The sequence below is a fragment of the Balaenoptera borealis genome (genome assembly GCF_965194805.1).
Source record: "Balaenoptera borealis genome assembly, chromosome: 11".
Classification (NCBI taxonomy): Eukaryota; Metazoa; Chordata; class Mammalia; order Artiodactyla; family Balaenopteridae; genus Balaenoptera; species Balaenoptera borealis.
Genome location: NC_138868.1, coordinates 23813265 through 23839428, shown reverse-complemented (window position 1 = coordinate 23839428; position 26164 = coordinate 23813265). Strand labels below are relative to the sequence as shown.

Here is a 26164-nt window from a genome sequence, read left to right as displayed (position 1 = left end):
AAAGAGCTCCCCAAGGCCAAAGCTGAACAGTTAGAGCAACAAAATAAATCAAGTAGTATTGGATTATAACCCAGAGTGTAAAAATAAGTATCCATGAGTCCATACTGATATAAACAAATGATCAGTAAATAAATAAATGAAGAAGAGACAAATCGCATGTTCAGAAGAATTTCACATAATTTTTGTAGATACTCTACCTTCAACCAGGGGGAGCACAACTCCTCACTCCTTAGGTGTGGCTGCTCGTCGTGACTTCCTTCCAAAGAGTACAGTGTGTGAAGGGGGAAAAAGTAACATTACAGTGGAGAAACCTCAGCAAATACTACCTCAGCCAGGTGATCAAGGTCAACGTCAGCAGCGCTAAGTCATATCAATAGTATGTGCCCTTGGTACGATGTGATGAGAATGGTGCTTTACCTCTGTGATTTTTCCTTCTCAAGGCCCATAACCGTGGCCTAATCATGAGAAAAACATCAGACAAATCCCAAATGAGGGACATTCTACAAAATACCTGACCAGTACTCCTCAAAACTGTCAAGGTCATCAAAAACAAGAAAGTCTAAGAAACGGTCAAAGCCAAGAGTAGACTAAGGAGACCTGATGACTAAATATAATGTGGTATCTCGGGTAAAATCTGGAACAGAAAAGGACATTAGGGAAAAACTAAGGGAATCTGAATAAAATCTAGACTTCAGTTAATACTAGCGTTAATACTAGTGTACCAAATTTGTTGATTCATTCTAACAAATGCACTAATGTAAGATGTTAATAATAGAGGAAACTAGATATTGGAACCCTCTGTACTATCTTTGTAATTTTTACTTTGACCCAAGAGTTTCCCTTCTGGGAATTTTTTTCTTTGGAAATAAATAAGGGTGAACCTAAAGATTCACCAGCGTGAATATGTGTCACCAAGGTGTAGGTTATAGTGAAAAGGTAGAAATAATTTGTGTCTAATAATTAGGTATGATAAATCCATACAACTTAATCATGAACCATAATCTTACAGAAATACATTTCTTGATAAGGAAAGGTATTATTCATGATTGATAGTTGAATGAAAAAAATAGATTATGAAAGAGCCTGTGAAGTATATATTTTTACATATGCATAGGAGGGGTATAGATGAATATATTTCAATGTCTAATGTTGATTATCACCAGTGGATAACACTATGGGTTTTTTTTTTCTTTTTATAGAAGCAATACGTGTTTGCTACAGAAAATACAGATCAGCAAAAAACAAAAAGTTACTTTTTGAATTAAAAGAAAAAAGGCTGGAACTGATTCCATTATAAATCCAGCAGCAGCAGTAACAGAAGACTCAATCCTAAGGAAGGGAGTTCTGAGAGCAGATGGGACACTGGCAGGCTAAGAAGCCTGCCTGTTACTTCTGTTCAAGTGTCTCCCTGTCACAGGGCCCTGCCTGCACAGGCCTGCTGGCGCCTTTCCATCCTCCATAGAAACGGGCCGCCACCCCAAGTGGAGTGCAAGAAGGGCAGCCACCTATAAAAACGGTAAACAGGTTGCAGGGCACATGGAGATCAAACTTAGCAGTGTGGTCAGTGTGTGGACCTGCGGCCGCCCTGGAGCCCCAGACCTCTCTCACAGGTGCCTGTGTCGGTCTGTAGGGGCAGAGGCAGCTGCGAGGGCTGAGAGACAAACGCAGTGTCTACTTCCTTCTCCTTCTGTAGTCATCCTACCCTTTTCTGGCATTTTTTCATCTTAAAAAAGAACTTGCAAGTACTTTCCAACTCATTACAGCAACCCTTGGAAATAGATATTATCATCCCATTTTTCAGGTAAAAAATTGAACCTCAGAGATCTTAATCTTCAGTGGCTGTCACTTATTGTCTGGGTAACCAGGGGTCAGAAGATTAGGTTTATGTCTCTCTTCTTACACGAGTGCATTTTCATATCTGAGGGTTCTGGAGTCTGCATAAGCTGGATCTACCATTTACAAGCTGTGTACCTCAAACGAGTCACGCAGCTTCTCTTGGCCTCACTATTCTCATCTGTAGGATGGAGATGATAATACTTATTCTAAAGCTACTCTTAGGGTTTAGTGAGATTGTTTATATAAATTGCTTAGTACAGTGCCTGGAACATTAAGTCGGCCGTCTGTGAACAGTGGTCATTATTGAAGGAGAGAAGATTCATGAGATCAAGTATAACGTGATCTAGAGAGAGAAGAGCCCTTCTCCCTGTTTCCTGTGATTTGAGAAGGAAGACACAACAAGGCTTGGTACCACTTTAGACTTTAAGAACCACGATGAATTGGGAAATCACAGGAAATCATTTGCCCATAGAGCTCACTGTACTAGGGTGTGTACTAGGTATTGATCAAACAGTACAATTCCTCAACCTGGCATTTAGGCCCAGCCAGAAAAAGAGGTGAAAGAACTTGGAATGCTGAGGTCAGCCTTCAGATTGAGTTGGAGAGGAATGGGGAAAGAGGGCAGTACATAGGAAGCAAGAGAAAAAAACAGTATAAATGAGCTCTAATTAATTAGCTCAGCAAATGTGTAAGAAAGGAGCTTCGCTTTTGTCTGGTTTGAATTTTTGTAAATTTCACTTATAACGCGAGGTGTCCTAATTTCCCAGCTGGGGAAACTGGGTCCCAGAGTCACACAGCAAAGCCAGGACTAGAACTGTGAAGTCCTCTGATGTTTTTCTCAGTTAACCCAGGATAAACGGGGGAGGACATTTAATTTATTTTGTATTTGTATCTCTTTTAAATGTATACTTACATCTCTTAAAACTAATTTATATTAGTTCCACAGGCAGCAGCTAAATATGTAAGTGCTGATTCCTTATAGCTCAGTAACCCCTCACTTTCAGCCCAGGCTACTGGGACAGGTGACATGGGAGACAAAAGTAGCAGCTCTGCTCTGTCTGGTGGAGGAGTATTTGCGGGTCTGGGTGTTGGGCCTGTCCCCCAGCTAGGCCGATCATTCTCACTGGAAGTGAGCAGCTGCAGCCTCAGATGGTGAATGGACACTTCCCATTAATTTCTCATACGGCGCCTATGTGGCTTCCTTTCTGGAGAATACTACATCTATCTTTTTGCATCTCAACTGAATCTAGCCTTCCTTCCTTGTTGATACCTCTTAATTTCTCCATCCTCTTAAGTGAATAATCCTTTTACATCGATAATGAATAAATAGCCAAGGACTCAGCGATATAAGTGATGCCAAATCAAATTAAGTTGTATTGTATTCTCAGGAAAAGAAACTAACTTGTGAGATCAGAATGCCTACCCACCTCATTTATTAACTTCCTCTTATAAGCGTCCATCTCTGGGGACGGAAGCTGAAAAACTGAGCTGCCTACCTATATGGACTATCTTAAAGCTTGTCAGACAGTGAAACACTCCTTGATCTTAATCACTTTATGAGCAGGTGCTTAGGGGCTGAATAGGACTGGGGCTTGGGGCGTGCCTCTAACAGTGCCTTCAATCTCGCAGGCACAACAAGACAGAAAGGATTGCTCATGAGGCAGCGCGCCCAACTGGCAGAGGGGAAAACAGCATTCTGCTGGCTGGGCTCCTTCGTCCCATTCTGTCGCCTGGACCCCTACCCCTAGGGGGTGTTAAATGTCACGTCACTCTCCCAGTCATGATTTAGGAACTCTCAGTTCCTTTAGCTACATTTTTTGTTCTTATACCCCCAAAAATAATTTAGAAAACATTATGCGCCTCCTTGCCCATTTTAACTCCTGAAATTATATGTCAAGTTTAGATAGTTGAGAAGGATGTTAATTCTGACATACTGCGTAGTACGAGCTTTATATACATTTTCGTCAAAACTTTGGCACTACAGATTTAGCATATTAAACTTACAGGCGAGATTCACTGTGTAATCTCATTGGCAAAGATGGTTTTCATGGTCAAACCATCCAGCCAAATCAGTCTTGCTTTCTGTCAGATCCAAGTCTGATTTCATTTTGTCAATTAGAATAAACATAGTACCCATTTCATGACAACCATCTCATTTCTGAATATGAATTCTTAGATCTGTGGATAGACTCTTTGCCAAGAGTTTATTACCTGGATGAAGTAAGGGATTATATCCTTCACTATTTCTTGCCCTGTTCTCATAGGACTCCTCTTAGAAGCAAGGCATTCTAAAATTGTCCCATGGTGAGATTCAGGAGGGTGAGGGGTATGCATTTCTTTTCTGAAGTAGGAGTAAGGTGAGTGTAAAAAGTGAGAGTGGCTGAAGAGAGAACCTGTAGATCACAAGCACGTTCTGGGAGAGGTCATTTTTAACAAAGAGTATGTATGGAAAGTAAGGATCTGGACATTAATTTCCTTTGAATTACCAATGACCAAATACCTCCTGGAAAATCATTACGTACCACAAAGGTATGTGTACCCTAGTTTTAAAACCGCTGCTTTTAGACACACCAGCACTCTCAAACTGGGTCAGTCTGTGACTGAGGCCAGTTAACTGGGCTTCGCTCAGTATCTGTCCTCACCGGTGTTTGGCAGGGACTGACTTTTCTAGACACCTGTCAAGTAGAAGGGCCAGAACCTTGGAACTCAGCCTTTCCTTCTATTCAGTATCTGTAGGTCTGGAGTTGTCATTTAAAAAACTCTCCAAGCAAGCAAAGAAGGGCATTCCAGAAATTTAAGGACATTTGGGGATAGGAGCGCACTTGCTCTGGAATGTAACATTGCAGATGCCAGAAGAACAACGTTGAAGGAAAGTTAGGCAGGTGTTGATTCTGGATAAGAAGAAAAGCAGGTTGAAGAAAGGAGCCAACATTTTAAAGTATTTCTATTGCATAAAATACATAAAACTCTCACAATAACCCTGTAAGATATACAGTAAGTATTACCACAAGGAAACTGAGACTCAGAGAGGTTGAGCAGCACATCCAAAGTCCCACAGCTCATTAGTGCCCGAGTGGGGATTTGAACCTAGTTTAGTTTGGTGACTTCAAAGCCATTATATAATGCTGCTTCTCTCATGGTGAATACCTACTACAGAATCAGCTACCTATCTAACACCCTTAGTTAGTTTATTCTCAAAACAACAATAACAGAACAGACACTCAAAATTTCAATATCCTCTGAGTATCACTCCCATTATAAATCTAAGTGTGAGTGGCAGATGTTTCAGAGGAGGAGGATAAGTGGCTGAGGTGGAAGGCTGTGTTACTTCCCTTGGAGAAAGTAGACTCCTATGGACTATTTAAGATAAAATCCTGTGAACACAGATCAGCTTATATACAGAGTGAAGAAGGGACATTCAGATGATATCTCACACTAATGATACTGTGTGACCCTCCAGGAGAGACCACACACAAGGTGAACAAAGCTGTATGCTATAGATTCAGTTATGATTTTTTCCTCTTTATTGTTGGAAAAAATTAATTTCATTAATTATGAAAATGAGTATGATTTATTTGAAGATGGTATTCTGGACAAAAATATGTCTCTCTCCCTCCCCTCCCCTTTCTATCTCTCTTTCCCTCTCCCCCTCCCTCCCTCCCCCTCCCCCCTCCCTCTGTCAGCTGCTAGGCTCTGAAGTCCATGAGGGCAGCTACTGTGATTTCATCTTGTTCATTGTTGTGCCTAGTGTTATGCCTAACACAGAGTAGATAGTCAGATTAACCAGTGATATGCCAGAATTCCAAGGTCTTAGGCTTTTAGACTGTGAGATGAGCTATGTCATTCAGGCCCAAGAACAGATCTCTTTTAGGATAATGAGAAAAGATTTTATCAGTCAGGGCTGATCTTTTCCCCAAGTCAACTCTGCACATCTTATAATAAGGGACCTGGCAACTCGAAAAGAACTTAGTTTATTTATAATTCATTATACTCAATTTTGGGGGGTTGTTGACCTCTTTGTGAATATGGTGAAAATTATGGCCTCTCTCACAGACAAAATTTTGTATACAACTTCAGTAGGTTCATGAACCCTTTAAACTATGCATCTCAAGTTACTAATGCTAAATAATGAACCGCAGTTTAAGGAAGGGGCACATGCTTGTGCTAGACCTCTCATATTTGAAGGAAAATTGGCAAAAGAACATTGAGCTTGCTTTGGATATAATACCAAAGGGGAGACTATGGCACCGGTTCCAGCTGGGTCTTGATTCTGGTGAGACTCTTTCATGAAAGACCCTTTTTGTTCCCTTTGGGACAGATGCCACCAAACACTGCTCCTTAATGACGGTCCACTGTCCAGCCCTTCCTAGCATGCACCCTTCATCCCGTGATTGGACAACAGGCAGAAAAAGGGAATGGAAATAGGGCAGAGTTTGGATAGTGAAGGTTGCTGAGTTGGTTCTTCTGGCTCCTTAGAGTACGCGTACCTTAATTTCATGTTCCATGTCTCGAAATGTTTTCGCCCTTAGCAGAAGTACTACAGGTCTGTTGTCTAGGATATTTTCCCTTAAAGGCTTTCCCAGATGGATGCAAAAAAGCACAGATTTTTATATAGACGTAGATAATCCCTTGTGAGATAAAAAAAATTTCTAGGTCATAGCAGGGCGCTGATGCACCCCAGGCCTGTCCTCTTCCCTAACTCCTGCCTCTACCAGAGGAAGGGGGATTCACCTCCCTTACAAGCTCCCTAGCTTGCCTGCTTCAGACTTTATCCAGCCGAAACTAATCCTTAAGTTTTAAGGACGCAGGCCTTACTATGTGACCGAGGATTTTACATCTCTCAGAGCTCCACTTTCTTCATTTGCCAAATGGGGATAGTAATAATAATAATAATAATAGTCCCTACATCCTAGGATTATTGTGAGGAGTAATAGAAAGAATGGGTGAGGAGCGCTTAGCTCAGTGCCCCTGGCACACTTGATCAAGCTGGCTCTTGTTATTATTTTAAGGACAGTGGCCTCTACAAGTGGTGGAGGAGGAGAAACTAGGCACATTTGCTGCTTTTGTCCTTCTAAGTGTCCTAGAAGTGTAAGTCTTTTTCTGGCCCTGACTTTTTCTTGCCCTGGTACTTGTATCAACAATGTTCTCTCCCAGGACCAAGCCAGGGAGGCTGTAACCCTGAGCAGCTGAGGTTCTAGCCATGCCTCTGAGACTCACAACTCATTTTTTGGCCACTGAAATACTCCTGACATCTAGGATGCCCTGGTCAAGGCAGTCATGACTGACCATCCTTTCAGCCGCTTCCTTCACCTCGCTTCCTGTTTTTATTTCTCACTCTCTTTTTAAAACAACTATTTATTGAACACTTCGATATGCCTAGCACAGTCCTAGTGCTAGATAAACAGTAATCGATAAAATAGACAATATTGCTATTCTTTTATGCTCTGGTGGGGGTAGAGGGGAGAGTAAATAGCAAGCAAATGATTTATAGGACATGATAAGGGCTATGAAAGAAATAAGATGGAGATGGAGAGTAACCAGGGAGCCCGACTTAGAATACCTTCTCTGAGGAGGTGACATCTGAACCCAGTGACTGTCCCTGTGGCGTGAATTAAAACCTTGGCTTTATTCCAAGTGAGAAGTGCCATTTGGTGTGCAGAATGATAGCTTCTCTTTGCCTTTCTCTTCTAACAATAGGTGGCTTTAAGGCTTAGGGGACGTCAAACTCCTGATTTTTACCAGCAATTTATTTTGTCAAGTTAAAAAAATATTATGACCCTCACCTGCTCCTTTAAATAGCTATTCACTTACTATGTACCAGGCACAGGCATTTTATATGTGTTATTTATTCCTCCAGTAACCTAAGAAAGTAGGTTTTATTATCATGATTATCTCTGCAGTCAAATAAATCAGAACGTAGAGAGGCTAAGTAACTTGCCCCTGGCCACAGTGCGCAGCAGCGGTAGGGTTAGGGCTGGAATCCAGGGGAGTCTGACAGCAGAGCCTGTGCCTTCTGTCAGTAGACTAGGCTGCCCCCCTTCTTGTGAAGTCTTAACTCACTTGGTTCTCCTTTCCTTTGTAGTGGTGCCAGTGAAGAAGAAGAAGACACATGAAGACCTGCCATCCCCAGCGGAAAATCATCCCTTCCCCCTGTGTGTGTGACGGCGTGCATGTAACGGCTTCTGATTCCTGTGAAAGCTGTCCAGCAACAAACGTGCTTCCACCAGATGCCTCCCCAGATCCACAGCAGGCACATAGCTCTCCAAGGAATGACCAGTGTTACTCTTACTGACTGTGCTTCTCATTCTCTTGTCGTGATAGGTCAAGGAAAATGCCCCTTTGATCAACCAGGAGCAATTAAAGGGTCCTTCAGGTAATGCCTCAATGGCTGCTTTGAACTTACTCAGGAAAGCCGGCCCCTGTCATATTGTATACCCAAACAGTATCACTTCATTAAGAAGGGTCTGGAATAATCTTGAAGGGCAGTCAGAATTTGTTTCCCTACCTGCTAATAAAACCACACTTTATTCATATTGAAGCATGGAATAAATGAGGGAAAAGTAGGGCCGAATCAACCCACATAGTTAGTCTCTAAAAGTCCATTTAATACGTCTGTGAAAATGTGGTTTCATGAAATAAGATGGATGGCTTGAAAACAGATAAAGAGTTAAAAGTTAGAAATATATAGAGATATTTTTAGTACATGAGGTAATCCAGGATTTCAGATTCATAATTCAGTGCTGTGGAAATGAAAAAAAAAGAAAGAGAAGATTGAAGAGATAGAAAGGAAATGACTTTTTTTTTTTTTTTTTCAAAAAAAAGGGACCAAAGAGATCTGATTAAAAGTTGAAATCGAAATCAGTATTTCTGAACTCAAATTGCCTAAGTTTCCAAAATAGTCACTAAAGGATCTGATGGAACCTGAATTATTTGAGTGGATTCTGAGGTTTTATGGGTCTTGTCACAGCATGAAAGTCTGGAATGTGTATTACAAATGGGAATTTTCAGTGTAGGTTTTGCTCCCCCTCCCCCAGCTTAGCCTAATTTGGCTTAAATGCAGTGTGGGGAGAATTCTTGGCCCTCTGTGGTGTGTTGAATCGAGCTCCATCTCCTGGCAGATATACCTTCCTTTTACTCCAGTGGGGACCCCTCTTCCCCTGGCTCTCCCCACCTCCAGGTCATCTCCCACACGCTGGCTCTCTCCTCTTAAGTAGCGTGAGCAGAGACTCACCGTGGTTGGACTCTGGTCTTTCCCCACTCCCAAAGCACATTTCCTTACAACCAAGTTTTTTACTCCTAAATAAGCAATGATGTACTAGGGAATACAAAACTGCAAACTAAAAAACATGTGTCTTCTGAAACAGCAGTTTTACTTAACAAATGGTTTGGAGTCAGGGAATGACATTATTTTTAGATAAAACAAACACAGTTATATTATGAAATAGAATGTTTGTATATATAAACAGTAAAGATAAAATAGGAGACTTCACAGAGAATTTTTATTTGCGAGGGGGGTGTGTGTTCCCTCTCCTCTGCCTTTAGTGGTATTTTGGTGTTCGCTCCTGAGAAGTACAATTGGAACTACATCCAAGCAGCCTTAGGGTTTCTGTTGACTCAGGACCTAGACTTCTAGTGCCTCTGAGGCAGAACCAAAGGAGCCTGCACTGAGGGAAATTCCTCTTTTCCTGCCTGCCTGCCTGCCTGCCTGTGTACCTATCACAAAGCTTTAGGGCCAACTGATATGTGTGTGCAGGATGGTTTTGAGGGAGAAACAATGCTTCCTTACTATAGGAATCCTGTCTATATCACTGTTCAGTCCTGTGCATGCTATGAAATGATTGTTTCTTTGAGGCCAGGAAGCTACCAGGTGTATATGCTTCTGGGTTAGGATTACCCTTGCTCACTAAATATGTTGTTGGGACATTGGGGCTGAGAGTAGTTTGGGCTGTTTAAAAAGAAAAAAAAAAAAAAAAAGTATTTTTCTCTCAAACTGGTGGCCAACAAATGACTAAGACATTTTCGGTGCTTTACCTTTCTGCCCACAAAGACTGGAGATTTTGGCATACCACTAATTACAACCCCCAACCACATCCAAAGAAACTACTCCTAAAGGAAGACCAGTGGCCATTCTTAAAAGAGTTTAAAAATCAGAATATTAAGAAGATTTTAGGATTTGGAAGCTTGTTTTGTCTTTCCCCAATAATTATTGTTTAATCTCAAGTAGTAGCCTTATTTTAGCAATGGACAGATCATTGGCTCCTCCATACCTGATCATATGTTATTACTTTAAATCAGTATTTGGGAAACCCAGGCATTTATGCAATGGATATGAATGGAAATACAAACATACATGCCAGCCTGTCTCAATAAATTATCATACTCTGTAATCCTCAAGGAAAGCACTTTTGCTTTTACTTAGAAAGGATTTCAGATTTGCTTTACGGGCTCCTGCTCTTTTCAGCACCTGATAAAACTTTAACCAGGGAAGCATTAAACACAGCTCAGCAGCTTCTGCCCAGGCTCCTGAGTTCCTGCCTGCAGCATTTATCAGTGTAAGAACTAAGATGCTTCCTGCAGTGGCACCAGCTTCCCCAGAGCTGGAGCATGCTTCTCGGCCTTAAGCCCCAGCATGATGAGACTTCCCTCCTACCAGGTCAGTAAGAGTTGCTCACAACTGTGTCCTAACTGGCTGCAGGGTTTGCAGAAATCCCTAGGGAGAAGTCATCGAGGGAGGCAGGTAATGAATGTCTTCAGAATGAATTGGGTCCTCACAGCAATCCCTGGCTCCCTTCCAAAGGTTGGGTATCTGGAGGCTAAGAGGGGGTTTGTCCTTTGATTTGATTGTCATTAAATCCAGGGCAATTCAAGAATTGCTTGGAGTCTCTGCTCTGACAGCCTAGAAAGGGAAATGACTTAAAATATTGAGGACCAACTATGAGGACCCATTTCTCAGATGATAATACAGATTTGGAGGGCAAGAGTCACTTTCCTTGAGTTACACAGCTAGGAAGTATTGGAGCCAGGTTTTGTACCCGGCTCTTCCTAACTCTGTGTATGCCTAAAACAGAGAGACAGAAAAAGGCTGCAGGTTCCCCCCCCCTGCAGTCTGACCATTCCACTCTATGGATTCTTTTTCAAAATTACATTTTATGGCTATAGTTTAGGCTCAGAAATGGCAGCAAGGTAGCCTTATTCTTCTACTTTAGCAGATACATTAAGTACACATTGCTAACTTGAGCCTGCCCCCAGGAGTTGGCGGACACCTTTCCTTTTTGGTACCATCCCCCATAAATACAGTGTTTTTAGGCCTTCAGGAGTATGGAACTTCTCAGAAATAGTAAAAGTGAGGAGTGTTCTGCTCTCTAACTTTATTTGAAAATGTCAGCTGCTGCACTGCTGCAGAAAAGGAAATCTTCATATTTTAGTAAACCTAGCCAGTCTGTGAGGATGTGGTAATTCAAAGTCCTGTGAATATAGACTTTCCTGCTAACACCTGATGTGTATATGTACACACACACACACACACACACACACACACACACACACACACGCGCAGTTTAACAACTAAGAGAAATTCAGAGCAGCTGCCTCATTATCTCGCATACCACTGCAGAGGTTTCTGCCAGCCCTGATTACAAGTGGCACCAGATAATGGGGCTTAGTTGCTTGCTTACAACATGCTAACAAGAAGAGCAACTCCTTGGCAAAGGTTGTCAGCTCCTAAAGCGTTGAGCCAAGGCGACAGCCCTGAGGGAAATTGCACTCCAGCCCTACTCCAAGGTGTGTAATGATACAGGAAATTTGGACACCCAGACTTTTTGGTGACCTGAGAGTCTGACCACTCTAGTCAGGCCTGAGGGCACGGCTGCAGAATTCACGACTGATAGGAGTGGCAGGGCTTAGGAAGTCCTCTCCTCCACCTAGAAAATATTCCCTTGCCAATACCTGAAATGCCACACTCAGTAGCTGTTAACACATGCTTTTCGATAAGAAAATTAGTTGCATGTTTACGGTGTGCCTAGCACAACTGGAATTTTCTGTTTAAAAAACAAATCTATCTCGTTATGAATGGACTCAGCCCAGCCCTGAGAGAAAAGAAGGCCTGCAGGGGAGACTTCAGATCTCATTAATATTGCCTTACCCAACAGTGTTTCTGAAGCCCCACCGCAGCCCGTTCCAAGAGCTGTAAGGCCCATGGGGACTGCCTAGTAAAACAGTAGCATTTGGAACGAAGAACACACGAGAAACAGCAGAACAAGCGCCAGGGCTGGAAAATAAAAATAAATGAAGACACTAGTGGGTATACTGGTACAAAAAATGCCGCAGAGCCCATGCTGGGCTTGATATGACCTCGAGGGGACAGTAGATTTATACTTAATGGGACTTAAACCTGACCAGTCTTTCTACAGTGACAGGCCACACTGCGTGGATGGGGAGAACCAACGAACCCATTGTCCTCTGCCTGTTTTCCTGTGCAGTCACATTCCCTCCTCAGTCATCTTCCCCTTTCACGCTTTACATTAGACAAGGGAACACTCAGTCTTTCATGGGAATTACACATTTGAGTTAATGTTTCAGTATATCATTTTCATACTGTAAATTATTTTGTAAGAGAGATTTACTGCTATCCCAGGATGTTTGGACTCAGTGCCCCTGTGCATTTGGAAATCAATAAACTATTACTGGAAATACCATTTGTCTCTCAGAGTTGTGCACAGAGGACCCTGCTAGGTGTAAGTATTCATGGTGATCTGCATTGTTAACTGTGATAATGCTGGACATGATAGTGTTTTGGTTATGAGAGGTGGGACACTCATTTGCCCCGACTTCTCTAGCGTAGCTTAGGAGATCTCTGGGAGTGGCAAAAGGACAGACTTAAAGTCATTGTTATTTAAAGAGATGTTTTCTCCTCAAAGTGAAATGATCCATGCCTAGGTTAAATTTTCTGAGCAAAGTAGATTATAAAGTAAAGAATGCTTGGTCCTGAATGATGTTTTCAAATAATGTTAAAGCTTTACAATTTGGATTAGCCAGGGGGGTGGTCAAACTTTAATTTTTACCATATTTGCTAGGAAAAAAAACCTTCATAGAGCAAATTACAGTTAGGCCAGCAAAATCATCTTTGGGGAACCTTAGAAGTACACATTTGATATAACTGATGAAGAGAGAGAATTAAGTTCTAAATGAAGCAATTCTAGTCCAGTTTGTAATATCAGGAGCAGAGGATGCATTGATATCAAGAGGCAAAATGTGAAAACTCAAGATAGTAGATACTGTATGAATTAGAAAGTACAATTCCTACCTAAAGGCATTACAATTCAATTTTTAAAATCCATCCTTAAAACCCACCAGCAAGTGTCTGGAGGAGCTGCAGTTTATGAACCCTGCTGTAAAAATTTTTTTTAACAAATTTGTCTCCATCAAACCCCTTTAGTTAGCTAGAGGCTGTATGTGAGCTTTGGAGAAATTGTTCAAGATAGGGTTCTAGAGGGAGTCAGTCACTCAAGGTCAGGTGGTGAGCCACGCTGATAAAGCCAGGCCGGGAGACTCTTGTCCCCTGTAACAATCGTTAGGCCCACTTCCTCCCTCCCCAGTTGCTAAGCACACTTCTGCCTGGTGGGATGGGATTGCCAAGCCCTGTAGCACTTGGGAGTCTCGGTGTTTTAACAAACCACAATGTGTTTGGAGGTTTTCTTCCCTACTTCCTGGTGCGAGTATCTCAATACCGCATCCCATTGCCTCAGCCCTTTTTCATTTTATTGTCTTTCCCTCTGAAAGCTACAACTCTTTATTTTGTTTCACTGATCTTTGCTTGATCCAACTTGCAGGTGGCCGCATTTCCTTTACACTCGTAAAAGAGTGAAATTGCAGCTGGTCTAGAATATCTCCTGGCCTTAACAAGGCACCAGAGGTAGGTACACCCAGCAGAAAGTCAGGCTGCCAGTATTAATAAGAGAAGAAGGTGTCACAGAAAAGAAAACAAAATGAAAGGCGGCTTGAAGTCGATAACTGACTGCATTGAGTATCTGTACTCGTTAAATATTAGAATCTCCAGATTAAGTCATTCATTTTGTTAATAATAATAGCTACCGTTTAGTGAGGTCTTTTCCTGGGCCAGGCACTGTCCTAGTTGCCTTTTACGTTATCTTATTTAATTCTCACAGCACTAATATTATCATCCTCTGTTTTATTGCTCAGGAATCAGAGAGTTAAATACTGTGCCCAAGGTCTCACCCTAATAAATGGGAAGCTAGGATTTAAACCCAGGTCTAGCAGACTTTACACCCTGGCTCTAAAGCTCTCCTCTCCTAGCTGCACTGATTCCAGCTGATGCTGGTGAATAACCTTCAGCCATCCACCCCCTCTCCACAAACACATACAGTATGGCCTTGGGGCAAAGGAGTTTGTCTTTTTTAGGCCTTGTTTTATACAGTTTGCAAAGTACAGTGAGGGAAGGAGGGTTAAGGTGAGCAGTGAAATTCTCTTCTGACCTGAAACTGCACTTTTGGAAGGAGGAAGCTGTTAGACTTGCTTTATCTCCTTTATTCCAAGGCCATAAGTAATGAAATCTCCAGGAGAGGCAAAGCCATGGCTTCTTTTGCCATAGTCTTAGAATCCCAAAAGTCAGCCAACTCTGGCATTGAGTCTGTAATTTAATTAAACATCTTGAAGGCATCTCCAACAGCTTGACATTAGGCCAGCTTCATATTCTTGGAAAGGGACTGCAAAGGGAGCTTGTCTATTTTATAGTTCATTTACTGAGTTGAACCTTCAGGGCCATAGCATACCATTTGCCTTACAAAAGTGGCCCACAACCTTCATACCATTTTAGGGAGTCAGTCACAACTCATTTACCCACGGCTCAGTCAGCTTCACCTATCCCTATTTCTTAAACATGAAATCTGTACAAGTGGTTTGACAGTGAGTAATTGAGACAGAACTGGAAAAATCTGAAACCTCTGCTGGACCCGTTCAAAAATGACTGAGAACTAAGAAGTGAGTAAACAAGACTTCTGACCAGTTGAAATAAATAGTATGAAGCAAGCACATAAGAGAAAGGCCATCTGTCTACCCATAAAGCACCTACTCAGAACCTATTTATTCCTGTTTCACACATAATTCTAAATGTTTGCTGTCTGGTTTCCAAGCCTACAGCAGATTAAATTTAAGGGCGGGAAACAGATTTCTAGAGGAAACTTAACTCAAGAAGGAGAAGGAGCTGACAGCAATAGAGAAGACAGAAAAAGTTTAAGTAGACCGAAGAGCTCAAAAAGCACTGTTTCAGGGGGGCATTTAGTGCCCCAAATAGCTCTTTACACGTCTCAGTTTCTAAACACCTCATATCATAGGGCTGTATAATTATACTCAAAGTGATGACCCTGAGCATCACACCTAAAGAAACTAAGTTATGCTCAGAAGAAAGCAAGAATTTGCATATCAAATATTTTAGAAATATTTCTATCACAAAGGTAAAGAAAAATGAAACAAATTCCCCGTTTAGGGGTTAAAGGAATAAACCTTGGACTATCCAGAACATTTAGTTTAACAAAACAAAACATCCCCCACCTGAGGTTTTATTGTTCCAGGAGCCTCTTGTGTTTAGAGAGTTTTTTCATAGCTTTGTAAGTGACTTTCATGCTACAGTGCTTTGCATATAATGGCATGAACAATGGAAGTGCCAAGTTTCCAATTGATGAATACAACTAATAACCAGAATACAGGTCAAATCCTGTTACAACAAATACTGCTACTGTAAAAATCACTTAAGCATCCCTGTTATCTCTCAGCCCCTGTCAATTGCCCATTTATTTCAAGCAATAGTCATTACAGCAAAATTGGGGTATAATAAAAAGAAACTGGACCCTCACCACAAGTTGGGTGTAACACAATTTAACCTGTAATACCAGGTTCTTACTTGTATTTCTCCAGTTCTTTGCTGAAAGAAAAATAAATCTTATGTAGACATAATACCAGCCTGGGAAGCTGGTATTTAGTAGTTGTTGCTAGGAGAAGGAAGAATTCAGAAGCAAAGGACATGGAGCTGTGTGGCAAACCCTCACCCTCACAGGGAATTTGGTCTCCAGGGCCACTTTTGACCTTAATCCACATTGGAGCCATCAACCACAGAGTCGCTTGCTTCTAATAGTGATGTAATGCATATATTAAGCCCTGGAATGAAAACATGATTCATTTCCCATGGGTCATTGAGCACTTTGTGGCAGTCTGGCCCTGATCCGATGACCCTGAGATAAAGAAATTGAGAAACATGTGACTGGAGCTATCCTTGATCCCAAGATGCACTGCTTTCAACACTGTTGATTGTATGTAGAAATGATGTAAGTTAATCAGCTGCATTCCATTTGGTATACAGGCAAAGATTTTTCCCTGCCTATCCATCTGCTTGTGGTAATGATGAGTTTTGACATTTGCTATAATTTTCTCTTTTTTTCTACTTTCTTTTTTTCTTTCTGTCTTTCTTTTACTTAAACACTTTTTACGACTACATTGCAACCAATATTTTGTAACACCCTTAGCAGCAGAAGGCGTTAAATCATAGCTCATGTCTGAACAGTACAATCAGCAATAGGAAAAGGAGTGGGGAGGGAGAGGGAAATTGTCCACCTTTTCCTGATGATAATGCCTGGCTCAGGCCCCAGATTCACATCATACTGTGAAGAAGTTCATAAATTCTGGGCACTGCTCAGCCTGAGGAGGCAAGCAGTATCCCTTCATACCTCAGGGTGAGATGAATGGTCTGTTGAAGTCATGCCATTACAGAATACGTTCACCTCTGCTTGCTTTCTCCCCCAAGCCAGAATGTAGTTAAACATTTACATGTCCCAGGCCAGAAGATCAGATTATGAGGAGCTTGAATGCTTTGCTTGGCTCTTGAAAACATTGAGTCCAAGTGTAGTTCTCTGGCTTGAAGGTCACCGTTTGCTGCCTCACCATTTTTATTAGGACATCTGGAGATTGCAGGTGTTAATTGGAAGTAACTTTTCTGTATTTGGTTTCTCTCCACACATTCAGGCTTCTAGGACCTTTTGACCCAGTTGGATGGCTATATCCTACTATCAGATTCAGCCTATTCCAAGTGGGAAGAACCATGATAGACAAGTAAGATTGCTCTTTGGCTTGGTGGCGGTGGTGGTGTTGACTCTGTCAGTGGGGTGATTATGGGTGGCCATGATGGTAAAGAAACCACTGATAACAATAAAAATGGGTATTTTCTCAGCACTTAAAAAACCAATTTCCATCTGCTAACAGGGGTTCTGATCTCTTTTCCCCAAACTCCTTTTTTCCCTAGAAGATACTGGCCTCTGGCCTGTCTGATCAAAAAAGAGCATTCCTTCTGAGACCATACCTAGCCAACTTATGGCCAAACTATACTTGCCTGTTAATTTACTCAAAACTAGGTTGCCTTTTAAGCCTCTTTCCCCGCCTCTGGCATGAGGACAAGACATGTGGAGGAAGAATTAGGTCACCTGGGGGTCCACTGTTGCATATGGTTAAAGTGGTGTAAAGAAGCCAAGATTTCTAGAAGTGTCTGTGTTTTGTCATTTCCGAGATGGTGAGAAAATCCGTCTGGAGTGTTTATGCCCCTCTTCATAGCCAAGCCATTGGCTTTCTTTTGTATCGTGCTACTGAGGTTAGTCACTGCCCTCAGAAGGGACAATTTCACAATGACTTACTTCCTAGTAATCACTGGAACAGTCTCACGAGAATGTGCACAACTGCTGCGTTTCTTTGGGCCTGGCACGTTTTCAGATGGCAGACTTGCAGAACAAATGAGAGGCCTGGCCTGTTTCACCAGGCAGAGCGATCCAGAGTTCAGGCTTCCCCTTGCCTTTTATCCTTCCACCCTCCTTCCTCTGCTCCTCCGCCGCCTCTTCTTCCGGTCTCTCCATCTGGAAACCATGAGCCTCATGGATTCCAGGCACAAATTCTCAGATTTCAGATGGTTGGGAAATTTCTTTGCTTGGGTCATTCTTCAAGAGTAAGAGAATTCAATTTGGGAGGAAAAACAGCTGAGACCCTTCCTTTCACAGAAGAGAAAATAAATAAGGTGTGGTACATATCCATCCCCTTACCCACTCAGTTCCAAACCCACACACAATGTCTGATTTCAGAAAAAATATTGAGATTCCCTCCTGGTAGGGAACAGAATGGAAAAAACAAAATCTCCACTCCTAAACACATACTTTTCTCCCTTCTGAGGTATCAGCGTAACTGGCATCAGATAATAGGATGTAACTGATTTTGTGTGTGGTGTTGGGGAAGAGGAGGGTCTCTGGAGGGTAGAACTAAGAGTGATGGAATGAAGTGAAAAGTAAAATGTAGCCTAAGTTGTTAGGGAGGAACTGTTAACATTAAGAACCACTTAACCCCAGTGTTGCATCTCCAGGAAAAAGAACAATGTGTGGTCTTCTGTCCTTGGAAAATGGAATGAGCTTTCTCCTAATAAATACTGGGTTTTAGAAGCAGACAGACTTGGTTCTGGCTCTGTTAGTTAAGGACTGGCTCTGTCCTTAACTAACTCTGAGTAATTAAATAAGCAGCTGGATCTATGGGGCTTAGTACAGCGCCCGACACATAGGAGGAACTTAGTGAGTGGTAGCTTATGACCACTGTGCATTGTGAGGACCGTCACTCATCAAAATGGAGTCCTCTTGGGGCTGTAGATGGAGCCTGCCCTCATGTTGTCCCACACTGGCTTGTCTGCTCAGCCTCTAGCTCCTCCCCAAGGCTCCTTCTTAGCCCTCTCTACCACACCCACCCAATTATACTTTCATATCAATTATAAGGATCTCAAATCATATGTATTTATTTGTTCATATGGTTACTGTCTGTACCTCTTTGAAGCTGGTATTGTTTGTTCACTGCTGTATTAGCAATGTTGATAGAATTGCCTTACACAAAATAGATGTTCAAAAATATTTGTGGACTTGCTGACTGATATCTTGATAGCATTCGTATCCAGAGTTACTCCAGGTATTAATTACATCTTTTTTTTTTTAATGAATTATTACTTAATAGGTGTGTGGTTTTTTTAAAACTTATTTATTTATTTATTTATTTTAATTTATTTTTGGCTGTGTTGGGTCTTCGTTTCTGTGCGAGGGCTTTCTCTAGTTGCGGCGAGCGGGGGCCACTCTTCATCGCGGTGTGCGGGCCTCTCACTGTTGCGGCCCCTCATTGCAGAGCACGGGCTCCAGACGCACAGGCTCAGTGGTTGTGACTCACGGGCCTAGTTGCTCCGCGGCATGTGGGATCTTCCCAGACCAGGGCTCGAACCCGTGTCCCCTGCATTGGCAGGCAGATTCTCAACCACTGCGCCACCAGGGAAGCCCTTAATTACATCTTGATGCAGAAAACTGGAAACACCTTTAGCTACATCTGCCCCAGCATAAGTGACCATAGCACTCAAAAGGTACCTACTCTTCCCAGAAGAGGGAAGAGAGTTAGGAAACCTAACTGCCATTCCTACTCTGCCACCAATAAGCTGTGCAGCATTTGGCAGGTCAACTTCCCTCTCTAAATACTCATAAAAATGAGGACTAGAATCCACTAGATTGGAGGATCTCTCTGCCTCTTCCAGATCTAACATGGTAAGATCTTAGCAAAGCAAGAAGTGACAGCGGGAACGGCAAGATGCTTCCTCTAAGAATCCCAGCTTTTCTTCCTCTGTGTGTGTGCACGTGTGTGTGCACATGTACGTGCACACGTGCAAGCGGCAGTGGGGTTCGGGGGACCAGGGGGGACACGCGAACTGGGGCTGGCCAGGAGAACTAGACTCATGTAGACTCTATGGAGAGTGACATTTCCCCAAATGCTTTGGGCTGAATATTCCAGTTATCCCCAAATTCCTGTGTTGAAATCCTAACCCCCGATGTGATGGTGTTAGGAGGTGGGGCCTTCATGGAGTAATTAAGTCATGAGGGTGGAGCTCTCATGTGAGGACACAAGGAGAAGTCAGCAGTCTGCAGCCCACAAGAGGGCTGTCACCAGAACCTGACCAGGATTCAGACTTCCAGCCTGCAAAACTATGAGAAATAAATTCTTGTCGAAGAGCCATCCAGTTGATAGTATTTTGTTATAGCAGGCCAAGCAGACTGACACCAGATGCGCATAAGCCATGACCAAAGGTACCGTAGTTGAGTAAATGGGGAAGTGGAACAGTGGGCTAAACAAAGCTGAGCAGGTTTCTTTTCTGTGGGCCTTCTCAGACCTCTTAATGTGTTCAGTTGCACTGTGGAATTTCAGGGAGGGGTAGGGTACAGTTTTCTGGCGTTCCGTCTAACAATTTTAGGAAACACTGATTTAGGGATGAGTCCAACTGACCTCGTTTAACTGGTGAAAAAACTGAGGCCCAAAGAGATTAAATGATTTGCCTAAGGTCATACAACTGTTGGGAAACCTGAGTTCTTGCCCAGATTTGGCCACTGTCTCCCAGAAGAGAAAGTCTGTTTATTGGCCCAAGAGCCCACATTAGAACGTTCTAGGAAACACCCCAAGATTCCCTCTTTGATACTAAAGGGAAGCATTGCATAGGCTGGAGTTCTCAGTCTCAGGCCTGCACAGACATTAGCGTTCAGCACAGTGCAGACTTCCTTCTCAGAGTGGCAACATCTGGAACCAAGGTATGGTTCTCTCTCGCTTTCCCTTTCTCTATCCTTCTCTCTGTATATATATATATACACACACATAGTTTTCTCTCTCTCTCTGGTTCTCTCCCTCTCCCACACCCCAGTTCTCTTTTCCAGGCTGCGTTCTGGGGTTACTTTTGTGACGAGTAAAGGCAGCACTGGCTGCTTGATTATGACCCCTACCATAGCAGTACACCAGGCACCAGGGTGAAGGTGCTCAGTAAGCCTTGTGCATTGGCCAGACCTTTTATTCCAGCCTAATGGTTACATCCATTTTCTGGACTAGGTAATTAAGGCGTAAGGTTATTAAAAAGGGTCATGGCATTTGTGTCTGGCCTCTAGAGGAGTTGACTGTGGACCATTCTCAAATGCCTTCCTTGGCACTTTAGCCTTGAACCTTCAGGTGCACTCGTGGGGGCATCAGTGTGGCAGGCAGCAGCACAGGGGTGGGAGATGCCAGTGAATGTGTGTGTGTGTGTGTGCACGCGTGCACGCACGCGCGTGCACATGCGCACGTGTGGCAACACCAGAAGGGGATGTGGGCACATCAGGAAGAATACCGGCTTGGCACCCCTCCAAACTGCTATTCTTTAAATATTAGGTCAACATTTATTTAGAGGAAAGGGTGGTAGGCACCTTTCTGTGAGTGTGGTGGGCAAGCAGTTGAGGCTATCCCTACCTGCATTCCACACTCAGAGACAAAAGCCCTGACCGCCTTTGTAGAAAAGACCATTTAGGGATACTCAGTTGTTATTCCAACGTACTCTTTTGCGGTCTCACCCCACCCACTAACAAATGACTTTCAGAGTATTTCTTCCAACTCCACACAATTATCTCCCTGAAAGGACTTCTTAAAAGTACAATTTTCGACCTCATTACAATTTTAGTGAAGTTTTTACACCAGCCCTCACCCTCAACAGACTGGTCATAGGTCATGTGTGCATGTGTGTGTGTATCGTCAGGCTGGTGATTTAGTGCTGACCCTGTTCCTTATGTAGAAAGTGTGTGTGACACTCCCATGTGGTCACACGCTCTCTCCTGCTGAGTTCAGGGCCTTCCAAGTAAGGAAGAGACACAGGGCGGTATTTTCTTAGGAGATTATTATATCCACTGGAATGTAGCAAGAGCGTTGAGCAATGATGGTAAGGAATAAATATCCCCACTTGCTGGAGCAGCTGTCTTTCCTCTGCCTCCTCCTTCTCACCTCTTTCCGTAGTCCCCTCTGACCCTTTCTCTCCCAGGGACAAAGGCATCGTCCAGAGGAGCTCATGGACACAAACATGCCTGGACAAAAGCTATTGCCTGAATGGTCCCCAGTTGTCATCACGATGTTGCACACCTATGGAGGGATTCTGTTTCTAAGAATGCACAAAACCTATGGCCTTGAACTGGATTTACCCACCATCCCACTTCAGGTACTGTTAGCCTTACACAACAGAACACCAAGACAGCCAGGTAATGGAGGGGAAAAAAAATTCCTTCAACCAATTGTTTGGCAGAGATTAAATGGAACAACTACTAGGTCAATTGAATTATGCATTAAAAATGAGGTTTCATAGGCACAGCTGGAAAGAAATCCTCTTGTGACCTTGAGCTTAAGGTCCTTGTAGGAACACCAAACTCAAAGATTTGCTAGTGAAGACTCAAGATGGTGACACTTCCAATAATATGCTTCCAACTGGACTCCTTTCCCAGCAGTGGTTGCCAAGTTCACCTCACCTTTTAACAAGTTCTCTCTTTTCTAAAAGAGAGGTAGGTTCTCTTTTGAGTAAAATAATGGGTCAGAATGCCTAGGTTTGGCATTTATTAAAGTCACTTTAAACAAGTAACTTACACGCCCTGTGTCTCTATTTCCTCCTCTCTAAAATGAGAATAATAATAGAACCTACCATTCTGAATTGATGAGATGAGCAATAAGATAATGTATGAAAAGTGCTTAATATAGCGCCTGCCATATAGTAACCCCTCAAGAAATAAGGTAGTTGTGATTAACATGAGCATTACTATCAATTGATTGATGAAGTATAAAAAAGGCTTTTAAAGGAAATTTGGTTTTATCCAATCTCATGTCTAGAAATCTAACTGAAAGAAATATGACATATGTACAAAGATTTTTGCCTGAGAATGTCCATGTAGCATTGTATTTAATGGCAAAAATGTGGTAATAACCTAAGTATCCGTCAACAGGAGACTAGCGAAGTATCTTAGAGTCCTTCCATGTAGAGGACTGACTGCTCTACGCAAGATCGAGGGCGGGCTTTGCACTGCCTGCTCAGCGCAGCCAGCAGTGCTTTTGAAAACCGCCGAGGCCTCCATGTTTAGATTGGCAATTACAGCTTTCCTTCCTGCAGTCACAGAATATTCTCTGGGATCTAATGAGGTGATGATTTCGTTTTACTGGGAAGAGTGGATTTGCATCACTCAAGCCGAACTGAAGAGGCACAAGCCCTGAAGAGGAAGGCATCAAGAGGCTTGGCTGAAAGATGCCCTGGTTCCTGGTGCAATCCCATCTTCTTCCTATGACCTTTAAGTCATGGGGCCACTAGGGCAGAGCAAATGAGTTGTTAAGGACCTGACTTTTGGCCATTGGAAGCCCTCCTCAGAGCTTTCTACCATGAGAGGAAGAAAAATTCATCTCCTAGGCCATGTTAAAATAGAAAAAGTGGAATGACTTTCCCCATCTCTTACTGCCCCCCAATCCCAATCCCCTGGTCTGCTCCCTGGGGTTCACCTGTTCCCTGTAGCAAAAACACTAGCTTGGGAGTTGAGCCAGGCACCTCAGCCACTTTGCCACTTTCCAACCTCTGCTTCTCCAAAATGAAGTCCTCATTCCTGCTGTGTCTGATGTCTCCCAGCCAGGAGCACTAATCAAGATCCTTTTCCTCAAAACAAGAGCTGTCACTCTTCATCTGAGGTTCTTGTTTTGTTTGGGTTTTTTCTCTCTAGCCCTGGACTGCTCTGTGCTTGCTTTCCCCAGACCCCACTTTCCTTGCAGGGGCAGGCCCCATTTTATTTCAGTTTAATGAAAGAAGAGGAGAGAGCACAGACCACAAGAAGGAAACACGTTGTAACTCTGGGCAGTCCTTATACCTGCAAACTCTACCTCCTAGTATAGTGACCCCCATTATATACATCCTTGAGCACTCCATTTTGACCGTGACCCTTCAGAGTTCTTCCTCCTTGCAAATGAGGCAGAATGAAAAAGCTGGAGAGAAAACCTCTGCCCCCTCTAGAGGTTAAAGTATGCAACGAGCAGTGAGTTTGAAAGCATGTTGAAAAACAAGTGCTACACTACATGCTGTTAGCAATGAAGAGCAAGCTGGCAGGACAGGCAGATTCAAGCCCCAAACTGCCCTGAAGGGAGATTATTATCCCCGGCTGCCTCTTAAAAGCCATTGGAAGTGAAGTCTGATCTTTAGCTCCCATTTGGACACACTTTTCGATGAATATTGACACCTACAAAGAAAGTGAGGCAAGGCTGAATTCTTGGCATCTCAGGTCTCTTGCCCCTGTAGCTAATTTCCCCCTTAATATGAACAGGAGGTTGTGTTTCCCCATGCAGTGCCAGACTAGGCCAGCAGGGGTCTGACATTAGTTGCTTTTCACCCACAGTGACTGACTCTTCATAGTGACGGCTATGTGAACTTGAAGTGAGGAGCTGACTGCCATGGTTTGAGATAGCAAAACTCATAGGTATAAACAGTTCATCCATTTCTGTAGTTAAGACTATAAACAGTTCAGCCCACATGGCATCGATTTTCCTTATCTACAATGAAGTGCTTGGCTTAATCCAATTTTCATGTTTACCCAGAAAATACATTCTGTAAGGGAGCTACCTTAATCCAGGAGCTTGGACCCTCCAGATTTCTGTCTGAAACAGTTCACCAATTGCTGTTCAGTCCCTAAGAAAGATGCCATGCGATCCTAAGGTGATGTTAACAAAAAAGACGGTGTCTAAAAAAGCAAAAGTCTTACAGACGCTATTGTAAAGAAAAGCATAAGTTTAGTATTTCTGGATTGTTTTTTAAGGTTGGTATTTCAAACAATGAGCCTTTACATTTTCCTTGAATATATTTTTGTTGTGGATGAAAATTCGTTACAATACCTAAGGAAAGTATTGTGCTTTCCAGTTTTCAAAGCCCTTTCACACATTACCTCATCTGGTCCTTTATTACAAGAAAGAAGTTATTAGTCTCATTTTATATAGCCAATGAAACTGAGGCTCAGAAAGGTAAAAGAGAGTTGCCTGAAATCACACAGCTAGTAGTGGCAGAGCCGACAATTTTCCATGCCGATGCAGCAATTAAAGTCCATGTATATTACAGAACTTTTACATGTGCAAACGTTTTTATAATGCAACCCTATTACGAATTGTGCTTTTTTCAGCAATTAACCTAATTTTACTTATTAGCATCTATTTATATCTTGTTGCCATGCTGGAAAGTAATAATACTGTAATTTCCTTAAATTATGGAATGCATGCTTTTCATGAAGTTGCACATTCCTTCCCTTCACATGTCCCTATCCTATGTTCTGCTCTTGGCTGAGATGGCAGGAAGTGGCAAGAATCCAGTCTCCAAGGATTCACAAATTCTCCCTATCTTCAACAGGCTACTTTCATCAGAGAAGATCAAACTTGTTTGTTAATCATCAAAACAACCCAAAGAGCTAGGTACTATTATTATTATTATTTTTCCAGACGAGGAAAAATGCACAGAAAGGCTATGAAGTGCCGGAGCTGAGATTTGTAGCCGGGTAGCTTGGCCCACACCGGGTCCACAGTCACTGTGGGCCCAATACAAAAGCCTCCAGATGGCACAAAGAGGTACCAGGAAGGACTCCAGAATGTCCCCACAAGACACCAGGCGGTTGTCGGGACTAAATGAAAACGGAATGTCGCTATACCTTGGAGAAGAGAGAAATGTTTTTTTTTTTGAAGTCATGAAATATGGATTTAAAGGAACTTTACAGACAACATTATGATTTTAACACTAACCACTCTGAGCTGCTCAGGCTCTCTCAGAATCTTACTTCACTTTCTCCCCTGTTATTTAGAGGTTTAATGACCTCACGCACAATTAAGGACAGACACCTTGAGCGCAGGTATCTGTGACCTCTGCAGTCTGAGAACCTACTCTGTGCGGAGCGATTTGCAGCGTCTCTGAAATGGGTGCTTCAGGAGGTCTATCTAACCAGCGTGCTGCATCAGCCACCCTCCCCGCCCCTGCGCTGGGAATATGCCCCGCCTCCCAGCTCCAGGGGTGCGCCTGATTGGTCTAAGGGAAGTCCCGCCCCCTCTGTCAGTAAGTGGTTCAGAATGAGCACATGACCTGCAGGGGCTTCTGGGAGACTTCCTCATCCCTAGGAGAAAGACATGCAAAGGCCCCAAGGCCCCATCTCTCTTCTTTTGTACAGTTTCTTGTATGAAAATTAATACACAGGAACCTCCATTTAAAATGGAGTCAGGAGGCCAGAAAGGGGAGCTCTCACACCCTGCTACTCAAGGTCAATTGCATGGCCCACAGGAAGAAGAATACCTTGCACCCCCAAGCAGGAAGTGCAACTACTGGACTATCCCCAGGGAAGAATTTCTCCTTGCTCAGCAACAACCTGGCCAATGAGAAACACCCCGGCTCAGTCAGGGAGAAGCCACTGCCACCCTGAACTTCTACTTTTCTCCA

The 26164-nt window shown here is 42.9% G+C and overlaps 1 protein-coding gene across 5 annotated transcripts in view; it reads left to right on the top strand.

The window, feature by feature from the left end:
- The window catches only part of TRIM44 (tripartite motif containing 44), a 119828-nt gene extending 101055 nt beyond the window's left edge, over positions 1–18773 (top strand). For 4 of the 5 annotated variants that reach the window (XM_082343821.1, XM_082343820.1, XM_082343824.1 and 1 more), the window contains one exon: positions 7919–18773. Coding sequence is in view for 4 of the 5 variants with exons in the window: in XM_082343822.1 (XP_082199948.1) it covers positions 7919–7949 (31 nt within the window). In the remaining variant the exon portion in view is untranslated. The remainder of the gene's footprint in view (positions 1–7918) is intronic. The other variant, XM_082343823.1, reaches the window with a different exon arrangement.
- Positions 18774–26164: the final 7391 nt, after the last annotated feature.